Source organism: Nomia melanderi, chromosome 1 (genome assembly GCF_051020985.1).
Source record: "Nomia melanderi isolate GNS246 chromosome 1, iyNomMela1, whole genome shotgun sequence".
In the NCBI taxonomy this organism is placed as follows: Eukaryota; Metazoa; Arthropoda; class Insecta; order Hymenoptera; family Halictidae; genus Nomia; species Nomia melanderi.
In genome coordinates, this window is record NC_134999.1 from 30,084,966 (window position 1) to 30,109,852 (window position 24,887).

A 24,887-nucleotide genomic window follows, 5' to 3' on the forward strand; every position below is an offset into this window, starting at 1 on the left:
CAGAGATGTGGACATCAATGAATCTGCAACCGTCGATAATCGACCATCCACCGCCCGCGATCTCGACGGCAATTAAGCCGCGTCTCGTAGCGTCATTAAATCATAAACCAGTCAATAGATTCGAGGAGAGGTATCTCTGTCTCTCTGTTTTAATTCGCCACCGAACAAAACGGACGGTTGGCTTGCGATCCTACGATCGATCGATCGATCGATCGGCCCTTAGAGCGGCAACGAGCGAACAGAAAGAATTGATCCTAACTGCCTGCCCACTGGGCTTTCATTAATGCCTATGTCGGCGGGCAATTACGACCGGTAATTTCAGATTTTCTGAGCCCACAGACGTCGGTGGTCGTCGGGGTTACACGAAAGTGGCGGACTCGGACCTGATCGTTCCTGAAAGGCGCACCGATCATCGCCGGGGCCCGTGTTCAACGCGAAATGCACGTGCGCCACACACGAGATAGCGTGGACCGGACCCGACCCGAGTGTTTTTAGCGTGAGTCAATGCGAAGCGACGCGATGGTGTGGTAAAAGTGATGTTTGAGAGGCTAGTCGAAAGTTAACTTTTGAAGTACATTGGTTTTGATTTTGGTGCGTTGCAAATAGTCATTTCTTTTCACCTTTATTGTTTGATTTACCTTTTTATCTTTATTACCTTGAAGTCGATGTTTTAAAGAGAGATATTACTATTAGAATTAGTATCGGAATTATTATTAGAATTAATGTTAGAATTATTGTTAGAAGTGATACTAGAATTATTATTAGAATTACTATTACTAATTCAAATGTTGCAATAGATAAAGTATAACAAGCGGTACCAGTGTGTCTATTCTTAGCTACTGAGACTGAATAAACCAAATTATATATCAATTTTAAAATAAATATATAAAGAAACTGAAAAAAGAACTATTGTCACAATTTTCATAAGAATCATATATTGATCAAATTAAACCGTTGGTTGTCCTAGTGTTAAATTACTTCTTGGTAGAAATAGGTATACAGGGTATTAATGTTAACTCAAGCACAGTACATGTTAATACAAAAAGAATATACCAACATTTTTTGTTATCACCATCAAATATACGCTTCAAAACCATATGTAGCTTCTTCTTGTTCTGAACAATAGCGGAAATAATTTAGGTGTTCGAGTTAAAATTAATAGCTGATATATCGAAGAGCGGTATTTACTATATTTATAGCGTTCAATTATAAACTTTGACCGGCTTTCCGTCAAACGGCACCAATGCCCGACGCGACGGTGAAACGTGCAATACCATGTCCGACGACCGTACATTAACCGGGCCTGTTCTTGCCTTGCCGGAACGTTATAGTAGGTCGCGGCATTAAATTTCGGACGATGATTTGTGCGCGAAATTGGTCGCGGTGCAGGCGAGCTTCGCGCGCAATTGCCACACGCTCGCGTCGCGACAATGAAATATGCAATACGTAAAGGGAAGTGTTTTATGACCGAACGGCACCAGGGCCCTTGCGTTCGAAGATCGTCAATTTTTATGGAAGTCCCGAGCCGTTGTCCTTGGAAGTCTACAGGATAATCACTAATACAATTTCCCTTTTGCTTTTCTCTCATCTTCCTTCTTCTTCCTCGGTTTCTTTTTGGAAACTTTCAATGATTGATTTACATGATTGCTGGCCCGTTAATAGGCGAAGCTGTTTATTTATATGAATATGTTCTGTTGATAATCTCGTGGTATTCATATAGCCGGAGATTCTTAATAACGAGATTGAGATAGAAAAAGTATGTACATGAAATGAAAACTTGTTGAAGATATAGTAACCTGGACATTTTTAGCAAAATTTTCACTTAAAGTTTTATTTATGAAGTATTTATAAATAATACTTTAGAAGAAAGTTCGAGGTAACGTGAGATAATAATTTCTGTTGTGCATTTTATGGTTGAATTGGATTTTTGATAATACATGTTGCACCGTGTGAACATTTCTTTTTCTCCGAGATTAATATGTGTTTACAAGGACCATTCAATAAAGTGATATTATTTTAATTTGATTCATTCAGTGAGTCTAGATTTATCTGGTGTTCAACGTAAGCCCCTAAATTTTTTATTATGTACTTAAACTATCGTCCTTATGCTGGCTTTTTTATATTTACAATAAAGAAATCTTACAAAAAGAATATCAATATAACTAGTACCAATGTCTTATATATTTTATTTTCAAATAAATTTTTAAGTATCTTACTAATTTTTATGTAAATATATCAAATGTTTATGTAATTTTATGATAACTGTTTAAAATTGAGGCTGATTTATGATTTTGGAAATATGGTAATTATATTGAAAGAGGCTCACAGCAATAAACAATTAAGAAGACAAGAATGCGACATATACAGCCAAAAGCAATTAACAAGATGCACATTATGTGAGGCGTCTGCATAAAATTACCCGTGAACCGATAATCATTCTAAAATAGACGAGCGTCGCCCACTTTTGGTAATGGAGGTCTTAAGTGCAGAGTGAAATAAGGGTCCGTGAAACTGATTTACCACTTTTATGAAATACTCATCACTTCCGCGACCACATACCACAGAATATACGTAAAAATTACAGCTTTCTTTTTGCGTTCGGCAATCTATTTAACCGGTTTATTCTATGCAAATATATCATTTATTATATTATTATCATAGTTATATTATAGTATCATCATTTAATTTCGTCACTCATTCGTGACCACGATTTTTCATTTTTACTGCAAAATGATACGAAGATTTGACTGAAAACTCGTTTATACATTAAACTAGGAACTACAAGTAAACTGTGGATTTTTATACAAACTCAAATTTTTAACAATATAATTAAGAAAATAACGTTACTACAGAAAACAGTTTTTCCTACAAAACATTCTAAAAAGCCTTACACTTCGTATATATAAATATTTTTTCCATATTGTATACATTCTGCACAATTCTACAACTTTAAATTTCCCATAAATACATCAAAATAATATTTAATAATGAATACCTTACAATTTGTCCAAATATTTACACAACTCAGAACAGTGAAAAATCAAAGGTACCTATAAAAAGACCATATTGTCAGACACGTTGGTGAAAAGGAATATACTCAATGAACAGTTAATTGTTATACTTTCGAAATTATTATTAGCAAGAGAAATCGACTTGCGTATTTTTAAAGCCACGTAACCAAAGAATTACTTTATAATCGGGACTTATACGGGACATAGGGAAAATGTCCCGTTGCATTGTTCCAGGCATGATGCAACACGACTGTCAGGATATTCGTATGTGAAGTTGTTTTCGTCTTTTTGCGCGCGACCTAGTAACAACGTACAGAAATTTCGTACACCCACGCTTGGGCCTTTTCTGGCAATAGAAAACAAGGATATAAAAGGTGGGCAGGAAATGTGGGCGAACTCGTGTTGGAAGCGCGTTCTCGTTCCTCTGTATCCTTAACAATAATTTTATGGTAGATAAAAGTGCTTTCGCGGTTTTTATGCTCCCTGGGCATTCCTTAGAAGGATAAAAGCACACTCTACAACTCTGTTTAAGAATGGGCTTTCAAGTATAAAAGATTAAATAAAAATACTCTCCACAATATTTCTTTTATCCCTTAAAACGCGAAGTTACTTAAAGCAAAGGAATGAACGCTTAACTGCATCGAGTGCAGAAATCAAACCATAATTGTTTTGATTATTTATATTTTATAAATATCGATACATTAATACCTTAACACTTAAACTACCGAGCAGTTGAATTAGCTTTTTAAAATTCCTCCAATGAAACTTCAACAGTGTATCTATTGAGACTTTAATTGATTTACAATTTAGTTTGCGTATTGCTAAATTAATTTTTTTACACATTTCTGAGAGAAACATCTGTTATCTTCTTAATGATTCAACAACAGAGAAATTAGGATCATTTTGACACGTCTGGTAGTTTTAGTGTTAATATATCTTAAAGATGATTTCAGTTTTAGGAATGGTTCGAAAAGTAGCTTGAACTTCTTATGAATTAATATTAAAACCTGTTAAGATGCAACACGGTTTGGGAGGTTTTAAAAATGGAATTTAAACCTATTATGGGTATGTGACTTTTCTTTAACAAGGTTTGTATAATGATTTACATAATCTTGATCTTGACATATATTGTTAAGACCATTGTTCTGTACACCCTGAACCCGTATGGGTTCAAAACTTACAAAGCCATAAAGTTTCGCGTTACGCTGGAAATTTTCATCTTCATTTTCATTTCCTGAAGTTGTTCCTTATAATGTGTGTACCAGAATTTCATTTAGATAATAGAGATTGGTACTAGCAGGGCCGGTTTCTCTGGAGGATGCGCTCACACCTCGGAAAAACCAGCTCCACGAATACCAATCTCTATTACCTAAATGAATTTCGAGTACACATATTACAAGGAACAACTTCAATAAGTGAAAATGAAGATGGAAATTTCTAGCGCAGTGCGAGACTTTAATGCTTCATAACCTTTGAACGAATGTTCACTGCTGAATAGTTTAAAGTCCTGGGCTTACAACATAATAGCCTTAACAATATATGTTAAAATAAAGGTCACATGAGGATTGGTATTTTTGTAAATAAGTACAAAAACTGTCTATCCTCGGAAACATTTTTGCGAATATCTAGAAAACTAAGAACGGCAGTAAAATATATAGGAAAAAGTTCAGAATCAAGTCTCCCACAACATACCTCAAGATCATCCAAATCAATGAGAAATCAGTGTTGTAAATAATTACCAAAAATGTTTTTCGTCGCAGGACAATAACATGATATTTAGAACGAGCGTCCATTTTTTACCTATAAAGGTTAATGATAAAAATTGGCTGATTTTACAATACAGATTTATCAATACAAATTTGTTAAATCTCACATGCATAATTATTTACCTAGAAGATGGTGTGAAAGTTATCAAAAATATTCATAAACGTTCAAACGGTTGTCCTTAATACAACTCGAAAATGAATTCATTATCTTCTTAAAATTAAAATTATTAACACGTTGGATGCCATGGGGATCACCAGTAACCTCAACAAAATCGAATTACTATAATTCATTCCATTAAACAATGATTATTTGAAAACTTTTCTATATTACAAGTAATACCACCTAATGCAGTGACGTTCGGCAAGATAAACCTATAATAATAATAACATAATTCAATTACATAAGTTGATGCTACATTAGTTCCATTTTGTATATTTTTGTCGGCAAAATCATGCGGCACTCAACGTGTTAAGTGAAATAAATAATTCTATAGTATATAACGCGTTATAGAAATTCGTGTTGCACGCGAGTCTCTCTATAAACCTAGCGACAAACTATTACCAACGTGTGACGAATCAATCTTCCGCTCGAAAAGAATATTGTCAAAAATATTCCCCGCGGGTAACAAGAAAGAAACTTGATCGAGACTTACTAAAACATCCTGCAGCAGTTCGTGCTCGTCGAGAAGTATCACCTTGCAGTGCAGAAGACGGGGCCTACGGCTTCCGGCCGGCCGAAGTCCAGGACAGAGCCACTCTACCACCATCTCTTCCTTCAGCAGCCCTCGTTTCCCTTGTGATTCCTTCCTAGTTCTACTCGTTCATCCGCTCATCGGTTTCGGTCATCCTGAAAGATGAGGACGACGCTGTAATCCGATCAAAACTGTCAACGCGCTGCGCTGGTATGTAGGTGCCTATGTGCATGCCGGCACATCAACACGCCCCTACAAAGGGAAGATTAAAGCTGCGGTACGGTTAACTCTTACACTCTTCGGAACAGCCATTTCATTTCGCCGCGAGGAGCAGACGAATCTCTCGTTATAAACGTCTATTTGTTAACATCGCTGCCCGTTTCAAACGCTTTAATGCATACTTCCATTGAGCGTTTTCTTTCTATGGCACTTGCATTTTTCAGAGGACTGGTTTTATTTAATTCGGAAATCTGATTTCCTTTGTTGTATAACGTTGCGAAAAGCTTTGTGAAGCTGTAGAATTAATTGACACGAATATACTGATTAATAAAATTTCTTTTCGAAGGAATTGTAACAAATTTTAGATAATATACTCGATAACTTTATATGTAGAACGTTTCATTTGTCGCACAAAATTATAGAAGGATTTGTGAAACTAAGATGTGTCATGAGTATAGCTTAATACAAACAATTACTGTGAATATATTCATTAACAAAATTTTTTATTGTAGGAGATATAATAAATTTTGTATAGTACACTCGATAACTTTGCATATAGAACATTTCAGAATTATATCTTTCCATTTAACTCAAGTTTTCCAGTAAACAAATGCAACAAACGTTATTTTTCCGAACTCTATTACATTTCAACTAATAAATGAATTATCTTCCATGAACTCTCCAAAACTTTGTAGATTTCAACACATAATATTCCTTAGTTTATCATAAAAAAGGAGCCACGTATGCAGCAGACAGAAATCGATTGTCCCTCGAGCGAGTTACTCGAACGTTGAAGGAAACAAAGCTAGAACGGAGCAGAGTTTTTCGAATTCAACTGGAACGTTTATAAGTTTAACGAAACCAATTACCTCTTTCTTCTCGAATGGTACACAAAAGTACCACGAACATTTTAAATTACCGGAAAGCAAGAAACGCCTTAAAGATAAAAGAAGATTGTACTACAATCTTTGCTTATGGCAAAAAACTTAAGTGCTAATTATTATTATTATTAGTGCTTATTTTATTTCTTTTGCCGAGAAGCTTCAACTTCACTTGAAAGTTGATCTTGGCTTTCCCTTTAATTCAGGGGAAAAATACATATTTAGGGACGAAAAGGATAAAACGATTGTGTACAATAACTGGACAAATGACCGAATTAAATAATGGGATTGAACGGAAACACGGGTCCGCGGGGCAAATAGAATAATGAATCATTGATGAGTCGCGGAGCCGTCGACGCGACGGATTAACGATTCGATCGGAAAGTTAGCCGAAAAGAAGACTGGTTCGTTAATCAGTCAGCGAGCGGAGAGGATCTGGGTTCGATCCGATCGTTAATCAGACGGATATCTATCGTCTCCTCCACGAGATCCGCGAACGGGACACGTTTGTGTCGACTAATAGAGTCGACTCTCTATAAGAAGAGGAACAGCAAGAAGAAGAAAAGTGGCGGACGGTCGTGAAGGTAGGAAAGGAGGACACGAAACGAAGGCGAATTATCTAGATCTCGTCGACTGTCGTCGACGAAGACGTATAGAAGAATGGGACGATTGGCTTCGCTCGAGCAATTGATTTCGTGATTTATGATACGCGATCTGAACGAGCGGACTCCCGGCTGCTTTTTAATCGTAACCCAATTCACGAGCGAACTTCGAAATCAATTAGGTTGCTCTGCTTTTGTTTTTAGATCACAGACCGAACACATTTGTTCCGGGAATTCATAAAAGATTAGTTGCATTCGTTCCGCGAATTTGTAAAAACTTATTTACATTTGTTCCGTGGATTTATAAGAAATTACTTGCATTCGTTCCACGAATTTATAAAAAATTAATTACATTTGCTCCATGAATTTATAAGAAATTACTTGCAAAAGATAAACGTGTTCCGACTCTTTTATTCGTGTAGATAGATTTAGATTGCACTGTCGTGTAAATGTTGCTATGAACTAGATATATTTAGATTTTCTTTTAATTTGATTTGATTTATTTGAATATACTACTGCATGTACTCATATCCTAATCCTATTATTATACTTACTTCTTCGAAACAATCTTAAAAATAGTTTTAATAATGAGAATAGCGAACTCAGTGATGAAGAGTATGCTGTCAGTGAGTGATCAACGAGAGTAGCTGATGTGGAAGATTATTTCTTATGTAAAAAATAAACAAGAAATCTTCCCACATAAGTGATTGATTGATTAGTTAGGTGCATTGGTCTGAAAAAGAGTCGAAATCGTGATTGAACCATTCGTGACAAATTACACACCAGTGGAATGATCATGAATTTCTATTACGAATTGGTAGTGAAAAATTATCTTATTTCTCTAGTTAGTAGTAAAACTCAAAGATATACAACAATTAAAACTGTAATTCATAATTAAAATAACTAAGAATTAATATCATTAAGAATTACACGTATTGATTTTAAATTAACACTCCAACAAAATTCAATTTAAAAGCCACAACCAAAATCATCAGGATAAAAAAAATGAACAGTAATGGTGAAAGTGATCATTTCGAATCTTAATTCCTGGGAACAATCGTTAACCCTTCACCATACGGTGACGAGTGAATCTCGAGCTGAAGATTTCTAGATTAATTCACTAAAAATCAATATTATTCATTATCCACGGATCAAAGCAGAAAACTATTTTTCTATTTTCAATTTGATATCTTCAGAATAAATTTGCACTTACAGTGTAATGGCAAATTTGTTCGCGTTTCTTCCAAATAGTTGATAGTAAAATGTTACAGAGTCTTAGCAGCCAAAGTAAGTAATACCTTATGTGATTCACCTGCTAACTGCAGAATTTAATTTCAAAAATCTCTGATAATACTCGCAATAAAATCAAATAATGAAACGTATACTCGTCAAACGCAGACCAAATGTACACGATATATTCTAAGGAAAAGCTAAAACAAAACGGAGAAGAATTACAAGTTCGTCTGAAAAAATAAACAATTTATCGTTGAAAGAATTAGTTTTAATTTTAAGATGACGTGTATAATCGTCGAATGCAATTAACTGGTTAAAAAATGCTAATCTTAAATGGATGAACAGATAAATGATTTCAGATAAGAGGGATGCTACAACAGATCCGATGAGGTAGCAAAATTACTTGCACCCGCTCGAGAACAAAACAATTAACAGAGATGTCGAGCCCGTTAATAACGAAGCAATGTTTCTTCGAGTGTTGATAGAATTACTAATGCGTGGTGGCAACGGAACAAAATTAAGATGTATGCGCTAAACCCGACCAATTATCCCCGTAAATTTCTACCGTTTACAAGCTTCGAAATTCCACGGGCCATCGACACGTTTGTTTCAAGCGTATCAGGGCAAATTTATGCACGCCCCTATCCGCGCATAATTGCCGCACTATGAGCATTATTTACATAACGAGTTTCAGGGAACAGACGCAATCGACACCGCGAAATCTGCGTAGGGTGTTCGCTTAATTCGCTCTTTAGGGCGCAGCGGGTTCGAATGAACGAGCTGGATGGAAGGGAACGAAGATTAACACAACTGTACGCGACGTGACGAGTAAGTAACTTACAAACTGGAGGTGAGTGAGTCTCAATATTTTGGGTTTTCATCGAAACGAGAAATGAGCTCGTCAGTCAATCTGGTTAACTCCACAAAATAAGAAACAGAGAAGAGTAATGGAATAGTATACATTGATTTATCAAATTTCTGTTTAACACTAAAACTACCGATCGCGTTTTGAAATTTCTCTATAGGAAATCCGATAGTGCGTCTATATATAGATTTGATTTACAATTCAGTTTGCGTATTGATAAAGAATTTCTCAGAGGAACGTCTGTTATCTCTTTAATTATGGACTATTTCACGGAGCAAAATACATAAAATGAGAAAAGATCACGAATTATTTTTCGTGAGTATCAAAAAATGTATGTAGTATAAAATTAACCAATATCAACCTGTCAATACAAATGAAAAATGTGTTCAATAGCTTTAATAATTGTATTAAAACGAATATACCTTGTATATTTGAAATTACAATAACATTAAGCTTTCCTGCCTAAGCGTATAAAAGTTTAAGTTAATTAATTACTTCATTCTGTTCGCTAATATGCTCTGCAAAATGAATTAAATCTAAATAAAATATTTCCCTAAAACCTATTACAAAACACACTACCCACTGAATATTTCACACATTCAACACGTTAAGCGCCATGTCAGTTACCGATGATCGACGCTTTTGATTACTTGAAAGCAATCATAACACGCAATCTAACCAATATCAAATAAAAATGTTTAATAACGTAACTAATTTGACAATAATGTAATGCAAAGATCGCAACACCAAATAATTAATAATTGTCACTGCTTCTCTTCCCTACAAAAGAATAACTCTACAGAAAAACGATCAAGATTTTCATAGCGCTCAACGTGTTAATCCCATCATATATTCTACACAATAACCTGTCTTCTCACAAATGATAAGAACCCTCGGTCGACTCCTATTTCCAACTACACAAGCTCCCTCCAGAACCCGACCGATCTCGAGAAACATATCTCAACCGGATCCAAAGCACAACTCTTATCTTCGAGAATCTACAAACTCGTTGCATTTCAGAAAATGAACCCGATCGCCAGGCAATCGCCGCGAGAACGCGTAGATCAACCATGTGTATCCAGTAATCCTTATGGCCGTGGATACCGGGACATTCAGGTTCAACTCGTTTTGGACGATTTGCTAATCGCAGTCGGAAATTTATTTCCAACGCCTGGACCCCCGGCCGATCGTCGCTTCCTGCTGCCGATGCCGGTTGAAAAATCGTAAACAGCTCGCCGCTCGGGCTGTACCGTTAGCTCATAGTTCCGACGCAACATCTCGAATACGATTGCCTGCCTATTCAACGTATGTATACGTTCGTCCGTTGTAACGTACGTGCACGTGTACCGGCGCGGCGGCTACGCCACTTAAAATGCCTTCGCCGAGACCTGTTGGCATGCATCACACCAGCGCGCCGCAGCAAAAACTGATTAAACGAGGAAAGCCTGGACGCAGCGAAATCGATATGTATTAGAGGATGAGTAACAAGTTCGTTCTGAAGACGGACGGACGGACTGGCAAGCGGTCTCTGGGTGCGCGCCGCTGGAAAGGTGATTACGCCGGCCGATACCTGTGAATGGAGCTGACAGATGCGCGAAGAGTCGGAACTCTTTTTACGCTGCGAGCCGTATCGAGGCGCTAATGAGTTTTTCATTTCTAATATCGCGAACGAGCACGGCGAATCAAACGATTAGCTGAGTCGTCGGAAGCCTTTTTGCGACAGCTGCTGGATGTTTAATAGGGGATTCCGGGATTGGTGTGGATTACTCGATACGGTTGGATGGGATGTTTAAGGATTGTCAAAACATATGATTATGTTTGATTGCGAAGTGCGTTGAGTTTGAGGATGATTGAAGAGATTTTTTGTGTTTCGAGAGTTACGTGCGATGCATTTTAGTTTGTTTTTCGGAGGAAGATGATCGTTGGCTGTTGTATGGTAGAAGATGTTAACACACTGTTGACCGGTTAACTCGTGCTTTCATGTTCAAACGTTGTTGACCGGTCGCGAGTTAATTCGTGTATGCACTTGCATCGGCTATTTCAATCTTTGAAACGCAGGGGGATATGGAATATCGCGAAAAGGAAATATTCGAAGTTATGTAAAAGATGTGTCCAAAGTTACAGTTCAATTCTTTATCTTAACAAGCTTTAATCTTTCTTGTTTTTAATTGTAAAAAATTGCTTGTTTTTAGTTAGTTTCTCTTTTATTCAATCATTTCTGCAACGTGAAACGACTATTCTAGATGCGGTATCACATAAATTCGACATTTTGTTTATGTTCTAAAGGTATTGTTAAAAAATATCTATATTCTCTCTATATTTTACAATCTTCTGTATTCAAAATTCGTCGTTTTTAATTCACAACGGACAGAATCTGTAGGCAGCGCGTATCGATGAAGACCGATGAAATATAGTGATTTGGATAGACACATCGATCAATCATTCTATCCTCTTCCGATAGACACGGAAAAACTTTTGTAGCATAACTTCGGAATGTCCCTCACAGGATAAATGATATTAACGACTATGATCTGACTATGATCTTTCTAACATTATCACTTTTCTATTCTTTTAATATTACATTCACGAACGTTTATTGTAGGCTTCATTATTTCCAGAAAAATAGCTGTTCATTCATACAGATCTTAAAAATAACTTCAAACACCTATAATTACGATACACATTTACATAGTTCAATCAAAATCAAAATACTGTCAAATTAACGGATCCCATAACTCTTTTTTGCTTGCATAAAACACAATTTTTAATCAAATCTACTCAACGATTTCAATTAAAGTTACCGGAAAAGGTTACGGTTGAACGTCCATTTTCAAACGGTTACCTAAGAATCAAAAAGTTACCATTTCATTCGTACAATCCTATTAACCCCTTGCCCTATGATTTACTTCTCAACCGTGATCAATACAACAATGTAATTAACAATTCATTGAAAAACGAGGAAAACTCTATACTCCTTCTACATCTACCTCTGCTCCAAAATACAATAATTCACTACATAATATTTCATTCGAATTCACAAGAACCGAGTAACATTTACTTTTGTTGAATTTCATTTAAAATCGTCACCACGAGTCCCACGTTATCGTAAAGCAAGGGATTAAAAAATCTCTACACAAAAGCAACGTCCCCAACTATATCCTAACCTCTGACACGCCGAACGGCGTTACCACCCCCAATAACGCCGTCCGACCGAGCCAAGGCCACCCACCAATGGCGCACACAAATTGTAAATTATTATTGCCCCCGCAGTATCGCATTTCACGCGATTCGCGTTATCGCTGGCTATTTATAACGCGTCGCTATTCGTGGACCGGCGATGGTGATACACGGCCAAAGAAAGCGCTGATTAAAAAGCAAGGTAGAGAGAGCGTACGGTACACCGAGGAGGATTCAGACGGTGTACCGATAAATGCACCGGTACACGATGGCGAGGGGGTGGGGGGCAAAGAAAGAGAGTAAATCATCAAGGTTGCCCCGGGCTTTTTTTCCGATTCCCGGTCGCCGGGGCAATTTAAATATTTAAACTCATTAGCCGATAGAAAAGTACGGATCCGTTCGCGATCGAGCGTCGACCGTAGACCGGCGCTGCGGGGCTGTACGATGTATGTATTTCAATCGAGGCGATTTGCAATTGAATGTTTGCCTCCGCGGAGGATTATCTTTCAATGTTTGACGCGATCCGACTAGAAGGAGTTAAGCCCGGGACTCGGGTTCAAATAAAAATCGTATATAAACGTTGGCAGGCGCATCGCGCAATATATCAGCCCTGAAAAGAATGTCTCTACGCTCGACGAATCGCTAAGAAAATTAATGGCTCGTGCTTTGCATTCTCGAGAGAAGCTTTGAATACCGAAGGTACTTGAGTAGCCTTCCAGGTTCTGGCAGCGGACGAGTCACCAGGCGGCTTCTGGTGATCCCCGATGTCCCCTCACGGTCCGCCGCCGCGATCGTCGCGATTTTCTCAAACGTGTTCACGTTTTATTCATTAGCCGACGCGACGCGCTCGCCGTTGCATTCGCCGTCGTGTAACGCAGTGGTTTCCGAACTTTACGCTGCTACGACACCCTTTGACCCCCTGCACTGTGAGCTCTTTGTGAACTGTGAATTTCATTTGGAATTTGTTTACTCTGAAGTTCTGTCTGAAGATAAGAGAAAGATTCTGGGCATATTGTATGTGAACGTTTAGTCTGAGGTGTAAGCATTGATTCATTTGAATTCGAACGAATTGAATTACGACACCTTTTAATCCCTTGCTTTATGATTTCTTTGGGAACTGTGATTGTTCTATCTACTTTGTTATAATAGTTTATTGAAGGTAATAGAGAAATTCTAGGTATATTATGTGTTAACGTTTGCTCTGTAGTATAATCATTGATTCATTTGAATTTGAACGAATTGAATTATGCCACCCTTTAACCCCTTGCCTTTTTTTGTGAACTGTGATCGATGTAATTATTTTGTTATAAATAGTTTATCGAAGGTACTAGGGAAATTCTAGGCATATTCTGTATCAATGTTTGCTCTAAAATATAATCATTAATAACGGAGGAATAATATTTTATTTAAATTCAAACGAATTGAATGATATGTAGGTTCGTTAAATTCTGTTTGAAATCTTTACCACAAGACTGACGCGATATCATAAGACAAGGGGTTAAGAAAAATGTAATCTTGGCACGCTAATATTTTAAAAAATAGTTTATAAAATTTGGGAAACAAGATTTAATTAATACAAGAACATTTCACAAAAGCAGTTTTTTCGAAAATTCATTAATGGTAGTTAGATCACTATACTAACATTGACCTAGTTAATCGTTATTGTTTTCTCGGACAATAATCTGTAAACAAAATAATTGTTCAAAGAATCAGCTGGAAGATTCATTGTAGAATTAAAAATGTTAAAAATGTCTTTTGTAAGAATTCTTCGTATTAAAGGGCGACATTGTTCAGTAAAGATATTTGAGAAAGATCTTTGTCTATCATCACGCTAATTGATACGTATCATATTACATCCTCCTATGCTATCTTATAATGACAAACGGTAGACTCGAAGTATTACGATGAGAAAGGAGAACCGTAACTTGAATCTTCAGACTAAAACGCGAATGGAGTTGTTTAACATTATTAATGAAGATGGTGAACAAGCTGTCGATTGTTACAACCACTTAACAACAATTTTATGGCTTTTCGCATATCATCGACACCACTCTACTGAATGTACTTACTTTCTGAATCATACTTTACTGACATAATATTCAAAGAGAACAACGTTAACATTAACAAATTTTACTAACTGCAACGTTTCGAAGTTTAAGTTTATTTTTCATAACTTTGCCAACGTTTTCAAGGTAAATAACTATGCATTCCAGATACCTTAGGATCAGTATAATCATATCCTCTAAGAAACATTCGTTGTTAGCCAACGTTCCTCAATTTCTACTATTTTCTCTTTAGTTATGAGTGGAATTTTTAGCAAAAAGAATAACCAGCATCACGCGCAAGAACTGGTTTGATATTAAACTGTAAGACGAGCGTAGTACACATGTAACAGTGTAGTGAGGAACAATAATAAAATAAACACAAGTTGGTATATGTTGTACAATCGGTTATGTCACTGAGAATCAAACACGTTTCTTAAAATGAAAAATTAATCTAATATTTCAAGTAAATTAATTTCATTCTTACATAAAATACCTGATAAAAGAATTATACTATTTACTAATAATAGAACATCTCTGTTAACTTAAACCTAAACATTAATTTTAAAAATAAATAAATATAGTAATATAACGAACAATTCGAAATTTTTCAACAGTGTCTCGTTATTCAGCACAATATATAGTACAAATATGGTATAAGAACTTTAAACTGTTCCTAATTCCCCTTAACCATTTGCATCATTAGAATTTTCCTAGCCATAATCACCAGGATGTATTCACATTGCGAGTGAAGAGTGATCGTAAACAGATTAAATTATTTGTCAGGATAAATTAATCCAAACTATTCGATAAAAATATACATATGAATCTTCCTCATTTATATACTTCACAAATTACTGCTTGAAACATTATATTTAGATTCAATAAAGAGAATTCTATGATAGTGTATATTCTTCAATTTGCCATATGCTGGAAACAGCTTAACTTTTCCCAATGGCCACAGAAAAATTTGACCAGCGTATCAGGTGTCTACTCTTTTCTCACAGCCACAGGTGTAACTGTTTTTCCCGTCACGTACAAGTACGTTTTCAAGGGATAGACACCCGTCACAAGTCGCCGGTAGAAGGTCAAGAATCCAAGTACACCTTTTGTCCTCGTGTCGTTTTAAAAATGTCTGTTCAATGTGCCGAACTGACGAGTGCCATTGAACTCGAAGTGACCGCGAGACGGCTTGATGCATCAGTGGAACAGGTTTCGAATACAGAATCCCTGAATCTGTCCCGGGATAATAGAAATCGACGGAGCTTACCGAATTGCCATGGTTAACCCATGTCGTGGAATTAATTGCTGAGGACTCTACCTCTATCATTTTTCTTATTCGACCATCACTCAAGGCCACTGATCCATCCAAACAAAAGATTTGAGACTAAAGGGGAACCCTAGCTGCCACAACATTGCCTGTATACGAATATGCAAATAGGAAAGTAAGAAAGAGATTATCGAAAAAGAAGATCGACGTCAAATACTTAACCTAATTGTAATTTCTGTAGAAATTTCCTTTACTTCCCTTACATTATTCTCTCAGATGATTTTGTCCTGACGTTATCGTGTTTTAATTTCAGTATTACAAAATAAAATTCCACGAATTCCTCGTCCTAACGAAATTGAATTCCAGTTTGATCAGAATTTAATTAGAAATAAATTAATGCGATCTGTTTCTGGTTAAATTTTGATTAAGTACTTTGACTCAACTTTTTGTGTACATAATAACTGTTTAATAAACAACGTTAAGTAAAATTTTTACAACACTGTTCAGACTGATGATCTTGACAACATTAACTTTTGTGTAAACATTCACTGGAAATATTGTAATCCTTTACTTTTATGTAATTTCAAATTAATTATCAAACATAAGTCTAGAACTTGTTGCGTACCCAAGTCACTAGGTAAGAATATGAATGACTGAAAATAATGAAAACACCAGCAGTCACTGAATAACAAGGTAATTAAACATATATGGAATGAATTAATGAAAATGGTCAGACTATATAACGTTGCAAATAAATAAACGAAGGTTAAAATGTAATACACATTGCGAAGTGAATAACGAGCAACATCTCCAAAAAATGATATAAAAATTTAATCAAATCGTTCGACGCGTCTCGTCGTTGTTTACAAATTATTTAAAATGGTCATGGTTATCTCACGAAATGTTAAAATGCTAATTAAATTCTCCCTGTACCAACTGTAATTATCAGTAATTGGTTACGTACAATATTCAGTGACTGTCGACATTTTGCGTTATCATTACAATCTTAATTATACAGTAAAAGTGACATTTAAAGAAAAGTCTTACGAGTATTAAAGTGTACGATTTTAAGTGACACTATGTAACCACATGTGTCGCTATCCTTGACAAGATCAAAAAATGCAGTCAATGCTACAAATGTTACTGAGAAAATCATGTAATATCTTTAATATGCTATCATTTCAATAAATCAACCATTAATAATTAAAATACAGAAACGTACATTAAAAAATGTTGAAAATAAATCCAAAGAAAAAATGGTACCGACGATTTAAAAGAATAGTAAATACACGATCTACTGCTCCTTTCGTGAAACTCTATTTCGAATCAACAGTTTCACCGTCACTGTAATTCTCCCAATTAAACATGCTACCGTAACAAATTACACTTTTCCAATTAAGCCAGAAGAGAACCACCCATATAAACATAGTACAACGGAAAGTTACGATATAATCCGACATCATTAACTTATCAAGCGCCCTTCTATAAAACTGTAAGGAAACCAGTGAAACGAGTCAACAGCTCGTTACAATTGACTCGTCACGAAACTTCAGGAGTACTTCAGTAAATATCAACGACAGTGTCCTCGATTCGTTTACTTTTACCTTCAGAATCCGTAGTTACGGTCAAGGGAACCTCTTACCGGCGTTTTCATGGAGATACCCACGGTGATAGCCAAGACTGCGGAAAACCGGTGAATTTTTCTTAACTCCGTCACGCGGAGATAAACTTGGAAGCGGAGAGCCCGAAGTCACAGCTGAGGGGGCAGCATTCCGACGGCGTCGTCTAATTAACCGATTTCGCGCGGCGTATTTTTCGTAGTGAACGACCGTGCCGGTGCCAATTGGCTACCTCGATTTTTACCCTTTCCGGTTTCGCTTATCCGCAACCCCCGCGATGCGACGTGTCAACGGGGAAACGCAACTTCCAGCGGTTGCGCTGCGTTCGGTCGTTTTATTCGCGTGCACAAGTTATCTGGGAAAAGAAGCGGCGGGCGGCGTACAGCTCCGTAATTGGTGCTTACAGCTAATAGCCCATTGTCTGCCATAAAGAAGCGGGAAAAAATGTTTCATTTATCCGAGACGTTTTCAGAAGCACCATCGGGAAAGAACACGACGTCGGCGACGCGTTTCAGAATACAATACGGACCGCGGCTCTCGTCCCACATTAAGCATTCGTCGATCGGCTCTAAGGAGGCATCGAATTATACCGACGATAAATTTTTCCCGTTGCGCGCGTCTATCACTCCCTGGAGGGAAACAAAGACCGCGCACCGTGACGCGGTGATACGAGGAGCAACACGGTACTCTTGAATAAAACAAATTGGAATAGAAGTTAATAATAAATAAGAAGCTAATACGAAGACGAAAAATCTCACTGAGTACAGCATCAGGACAGCTAAACGTCAATTAAGATCGAGGCACGATCGAATAAAATGTATATTATAGACAGCAGGGTAGCAAGTACGAACCTTGTCCACGCGACTTAGATCCCAGATCGAAGAGCCGGTATCGTCGCGTCGATCGGTATAGCACGTCTCACTGGAAGGGTCATCACACTTCCGGTACCGGGCGGCGGAGGATCCACAGAAATTCCCCGATATTCCACGAACGCGCGCGAACACCACGAAAATTACCGACGACGCTTGCGAACGAGGTCTTAACCGGTGGCGTGAACTGACTGGAAATCGGCGCGATGTAAGTTTCCGTTTGCTCACTGGTCGCACGAGTGCCAGCAGCAGTCGGCACGGTACTGATGCGTGCACTGTGACATGTCAGGTGGTGATTTTGGTCTGGCGGGCGAACGCGACAGGAACGAACGGAGGCTCGCCTCGCCTCGCCTCGCTTCGCCTCGCCTCGCCAGGTCTCGGCTCGCCGCGACTTGAACTGACCGCGCAGGGAGAATCAACGCGGAGGAAGGAAGTCGGATCGGCGATCGATGACACCGGTGGATTAGACTGGAAGCGCGGAACGTGTCAGGAGGAGCAGAAAGAGGAGCAAGGAGGAGGAGAGGATCCAGCCGGCGGAGAGCGAGGCGCGCCAGATCAGGGCAGTGGCTTGGCTCGGATCAGACTGAACCGAGTCAACCGAAGGATTCAAGATATGCCTTTACCTTGCGCGCCTTCCTTTCCTTTACCTTTCCTTCGCCACGCGTTCCGTCTCCCTTCCGCGCCCGGACGTCTCGTGCTGTTCACTCTGTTAATCGTGATAGCGCGGACAGTGACGTACCTCGGCCCGGGCCTACTCCGTTCATCCCGGAGCCCGGCTGAAAATTGCGCCGTGTCACGCGAGACCGCCAAAAACATTTTCGACGCGATCCCTGCTCGCTCGAGTTGTCGCGATTATCCCTAACTATCCCGCGGCTAGCCGTCTCGCTTCTCTCGCACCGCTCGCGGGACCGTATCAATTTCGTGAGGGATTTTTTGCGACGAGCGTGGCAATTTTGGTGAACGCTTTTAATACAAACTGAAAAGAAAAGTGGAGGAATGGTAACTCTTTAATGCGAGACTCCTCGCGAACGGCGATACTTGATGCGTCTCGCTGTGTCCTCTTTGTTGCTCGTGCGGGTTCTTTTTAACCTCGCCTGGTTAAATCGTTTCCTGTTTCCTCTTTTCAACGGCGCGGTTTCTATTATATGGCGTTTGAAATGGTGTCACGATTAGGAATACGCGGAACGTTTGCAGTACAATGGTAGCTATATCAATGCTAAACAGGCGAATGAGTATTGTGTGTAGAAGGCAATACCGAAAGATAAATTATAGAAATTGACGAGGTAAATTGTAATTGTTGGATTTTACGTTTTGTACTGTTATCGCGAATAACGATCAAGAATACTGTTTACATTTCGACAAGCTTATATGCGAGATTAAAGGATAACGTTCAATTTAACACGTGCAAATTCGAAAATCTAAATACACATGATAAGTACAAGTAACATAGTAATGATGAAAAAAATATCACAAAAAAATATATCAGTTGAATGACGCGCCCTTTTAGCGCGGGGCGCCACGAACTGAAAATACGGAGCTGCGTGTAAACGTAGCATAGCGAAGCGTCTGTCCCTCTCTCAACCGCTACTCACCTTCCTCTGGTGAGGACCTCGGCCTCGTGCCCACCATTCTTCCTAATACTTTTGTGCACGCCACAGAGAAAGAAGTCCGGTAAAAAGCCCCTGTCCCATAATGCCTGGCGCAATCGACTTGACTTCCTAAAAATAAAGGGCACACACGACAGAATTGAAACGATTAAAAAAGATGGCAGTGGGCCTCTTTGAATCGCTGTTCGTTAAATGTAGTAAGCCACTTTTCTGAATGGTACGCAACTGCGTACGGATTTGAAAAGGATTTTTTTATCCGCGAATTACGTGCAACACGAGCGGCCGGGAGGGAGGAGGGACGATTTATTTGCTTCGAGGAGATGTAAATTGACGCGAGAGCATCCCATTTAAAACAGGTGTTACGGTTGCGTGTTTCCGCGAAGCACCGTGGCGCTTTCAAACGGCGCCGGTAAACTTTTGCGAACCCTCGCGCCGATTTAGAGCTTCACGGGAATTACGTTTATTGGAGTACACACAAGAATAATAATGGCCTCTCAGGTTAAACTTCGGAACTTACTACTTCCACACCCATTCGTTTGTTAAACTTCTGTTTGTAATGTTCCCCCTTCCCCTCGGAACCGAAAAGAAATATGTAAACATATAAAACAAACTTGTATAATACTTTTTGAATGTGTCTGATAAATTTATTTGTCCACATAAACTCTGTGTGCGTTCATTGACGCTGTTCTTTATAGTTTATATTGTACACAGTTATTGCTGTTACTCGTATTTATTTAGAGATGTGTTTATTTGTTCCCGTTTTTATCGTGATCTCGTTATTCTATCTTTGCGCCAGGTACTTACGTTTCATGTATTCATCTTCATTCAGTAATCGGACTAATAAAAATTTAAGTTGCAAATTTTTCATTCGATATTTATGGAACATGAAATATATATTATTTATATCTTTCTGGGAAATGAATTGATTTCAAAGATAATTCTAACACCGTGAATTGAATAAATATTTCATAAGTAATGATAAATGTGATCGAGAAGATTTAACCTTTGTACATTGTGAAGTCTTATTTCATAAATAAATGCAGTAACAGACCTAATATTTAAGATTGTAAAAAATAGAATACTAATAAACTGGAACGGAATATTAATGATGAGACAATTATAACATGTAAAAGGTAATAACTGTAAATACTTACTAATAATTCTTTGTTAGTAGAAATTTCGTATTTCAGCCCTTCCATCTCCTCGTTGAACTAGCGTTCAATTTCAATAGTGTTGCCCTCACTCAGCACATTTCACAACTACAGGTATCACTGTCGATAATGAAGTATTTACCTGAGATAAAATTATACAAATCGAAAACCACATTTTAATTACTATATTTCAAACACTGTAAAATGGTAAGATATAACGACTATTTAATTAAAAATGATAGGAAATCGTACAGTTCTATTGAAATATGATATTCCGTTATGTAAAGCAAGAAAATCCCAGGAAATCTAGTTATTCTTTATATAGTGTTGCCAACCATGCTTCACTAAACTTGTGTATTTTATGAAGGTTACTACGTGGTTCCTGTTACTTCATGTTTTGTTACTTTTGTGCCGTTGATGTATAGTTTTGTCAAAATATGCAGTGTTCGTAACGATTGAAACGAGTGTCCAAGTAGGTCTTCAAAAATACATTCAACGATAAGTGTCGACGTGTAAAATGGCGTGGTTCGGTGACGGGCTGCCTAGCTTGTCGAATTTAAAGGGCCAGATATCAAACTTTACGAAAGAAGTTTTATCAGACGGCATTGTAGAAGAAATAGGTACGCATAATATACTTCTAATCATCATCTAATTCCGGTGAATTACTACTTATTGTCGCATAACGTAGGAGGTTACTGACGACTGTCAATATAAGGGTCTGTTTTATCGAGTGAGGTCGCCACAAAGTGGCGGGAAATTCAATCTGTCAAACTGCATCGTTTAAAATTGAAGTTTTATTTAAGTAGATTTATCTATAATATTTTCGTGAATTATGCTTTGTGTGCAGACGAACGATCGAGAGCGTTGAATGAAGCGAACGAAAGGTGCGTTGAACTTCAAGAATTACTCAAGTCAAGAGACGCTGAAGTAAGTGTTATTTCAATTTAAACAATCTGTATCGATTATTATCCATTTTTATTTACATTATTTACATTTTATCATTACACATATCGTTGGAAAGTAAAGTACATTTTTAAAGATGTTGAAATATCGTTTCATGCGGAAACGCTGTTCGTAGTAACTTCCTTACAGTCATGAAAGCTGTGCTGTAATCAGCTATCGACTTTATTACGAATCCTTGGCACCCACGCAGATGGCGATCACTTTGATAAGGATACAGTTACCCGCCGGTTGTTAAATTATTTTAACAGATGTTGCTTTCCGTAATAAACGGGATTGAGTGTAATGTCAATACGTTTACCTTATCTCGCATCACACCAACCCCGAGTCCTTTCAACCCTCGGCAAGGAGCGATACGAAACTATGCTTCGATACGTGGAGCGTGTAATTTAGAATTGCCCGTATTACATTTTTCATATTGCTATTTACATATATTTTATTATCCAGGATTCCTTGTAACTTGAACTTACGTAACGAAAGAGTTATTTTTTAATATTCAATCACTGCTAACACAGACTCTTCAATTTAATTTATAATGTACGTCTATATAGTTACTATGCATTTCATTTTTTTAAAGCAAAATACAATCGAGTTCTCATTGGAAATTGTTTTAATTAAATTCATTAGATATCTTCGAAATTTACGATTTAAATAACACGTGTGATAAATGATAAATAAACAACTAGGAATTAATGTTCCCATTGATTTCACGGGTAAATAAAATCTATTAAATAAATTAAAATATTTTAATCAACATTGTGATATATTCATGTCATTACTATTGTTAATATGTTAAACGAATTTTTACAATATTTAGATTCTTAATACTACCACGTGATTCTATTCAGTGGTTACATTTATTTGTATTTAAATAATCGTAAAACGAAAACTTTGTAAACTTTCCTATTATTTAGTACTCATAAGTGCTTGTAATGGAAAGAAGAAATTAATATACGAGATCTATGCTCTCCTTATAAATTGATTTCTCAAAATTGGAATTTGCGTGAAGATACTCCAGTCATTACTTTCGATGCACACGTTCCTTTGAACAAATAAATTGTACCCGTGATTTCCATTAAAAATCTATTCACAATTGGCCTCGTAAATATTTCATTTGTCCATAATTGTCGTATTTCTTTCATAAAATATTGCTACTCGGAACGACCTTCGGACGTGCAATCGTTTCACCGTGCAAAAATAGTTCTCGCGGAGGGGTTGGGGCAGAGGAAGGGGGGTCATTGAAGTCTGCACGGTCACGTCGTTCCGGTTTGTTATCGCGGACAATTTGTGGAAGCATAAGAGACCGAAAGCGTACACCATGTTTCGTTCGTGCTTTTGTGGTAAACCTCAGAACCATGCCCTCTGTTGTTCTAGGAACCGATAGATAGCGATATCAAGGCCTTTTCGTTTGTATTAACAATGCTCGTGTCGCCATTACTGTCCCCCTTAGATTCACGTGTATCATTACGGTGTTAATATACGAAATCCCCATTGATTTTATACGAATTTAAGGCGCGACCAGTAACAATGTAAGCGTGAAGTACAAAGAGAAGAACCGGCACGACTGTCCAGAATTATTGAAACGATATTAAACATTCAAATGATAGAATATTCGGAAATTAAAACTATGCTATGTAATGTTTATAAATGCATGTTTATAAATTAGACTTATTCAAAAACATTACTTACTAATTCTATGTCTTTCTACATTCCATTTCAATTATTATTTTATCGCAGAAAACATTAATAATATAGAGGATCTAGCAACGTCAATTATTTTGATAAAATTTCATTTATACAAACAATAAGATGAAACTTTCATACTTACCTTTCGAAATTGAAAATTGTGTACATTTTGATGGGAGAATAATGTCTAAATAATTAATTTGAGTAAAATTTCTATATGAAGATATTTATATATTATGTATATTTTAATATATAATATAATCCCTCATTAACTATTATATTATATATTAACTATCACGCTGGTTACCTGTAAGCGATACCACAAAATAAAATGAAAGATAATTGGATCGTTAAATAATAGTTCTTTCCATGTTTAGTACTGCATTCTTCTTTAGCACCACTCGCCATCGTTTATTGATGATATGTTAATAAAACGTTGTTAGTATCAGTAATATATATTTCTGCTTTGACCTCGTCTTACATCGAGAAATGTAATATGTTAATTCTACTTGTATAATTTTAATATAATAAAATAATATAAATTTTATGGTAAGAAATAATTCATAATTAGGCAATCTTGTATTGAATGGTAATTTATTCATATTTACATATAGAAATCTAAGTAAGAAATGAATATTAACGATAGACTATAAAGATAAGCAACGTTCAAATATTCATACATAAATTATAAAATACAGTAAAAGATAATATTATTATTTTGCACATTATCTTGAATCACATAACAACTTACTGATCCATCCATGTATTTTCTTTCTTTTAAGAAATTTCAAACGGTATTCTTATGAATGAATGATTTTTATTTTTATGGAAATATATCACAAGTGTTTTCATTAAATAAAATATTTGGATAACATACAACATTTTCAAAACATTAATTTGTAACAGAACCGATGCACTTTAAAACTATGATAGAAAACATTAACTTGCCATTGTAACTTTTAGTAGAAACTCATAAAGTACTCTATAAGTAATTAATATATTACAAAATAATTAAACAACATATTTTAAACTCTATAAAACATTCACTTCTTTAAAATATACACTCGTTCAATAAAATCAATCTTCCGTGACTCAGAACTAAGAATAGAACAATTAAATCAATCCTAAAACATTAATTGCTATTATCAATTACAATATTTTGTCATTGCCAATCGTTAGTCACTTTCCATGATGTATAATTACAGTATGAAATTTTATTAAATAAAACTTTACCTTA

General features: G+C 36.8%; 2 protein-coding genes across 5 annotated transcripts in view; one reads left to right on the top strand and one right to left on the bottom strand.

Annotated features, from left to right (window-relative positions):
* Positions 1-21,051, bottom strand: part of LOC116428608 (band 4.1-like protein 4) — a 125,574-nt gene extending 104,523 nt beyond the window's left edge. For 2 of the 4 annotated variants that reach the window (XM_031980443.2, XM_076374520.1), the window contains exons 1-2: positions 18,229-19,029; positions 5,431-5,624 (exon numbers count right to left, since the gene is read on the bottom strand). In XM_031980443.2, the coding sequence (XP_031836303.1) occupies positions 5,431-5,544 (114 nt within the window). In that variant the 5' untranslated portion in view covers positions 5,545-5,624; positions 18,229-19,029. Of the gene's footprint in view, positions 1-5,430; positions 5,625-17,400; positions 17,519-18,228; positions 19,030-19,838; positions 19,965-21,007 lie in introns of those variants that run through there. The other 2 variants (XM_031980444.2, XM_076374517.1) reach the window with 2 other exon arrangements.
* A 290-nt stretch (positions 21,052-21,341) lies between these two features.
* The window catches only part of LOC116428606 (uncharacterized), a 79,747-nt gene continuing 76,201 nt past the window's right edge, over positions 21,342-24,887 (top strand). The window contains exons 1-2 of the mRNA XM_031980435.2: positions 21,342-21,624; positions 21,852-21,931. Coding sequence (XP_031836295.2) covers positions 21,522-21,624; positions 21,852-21,931 — 183 coding nt within the window. The 5' untranslated portion in view covers positions 21,342-21,521. The remainder of the gene's footprint in view (positions 21,625-21,851; positions 21,932-24,887) is intronic.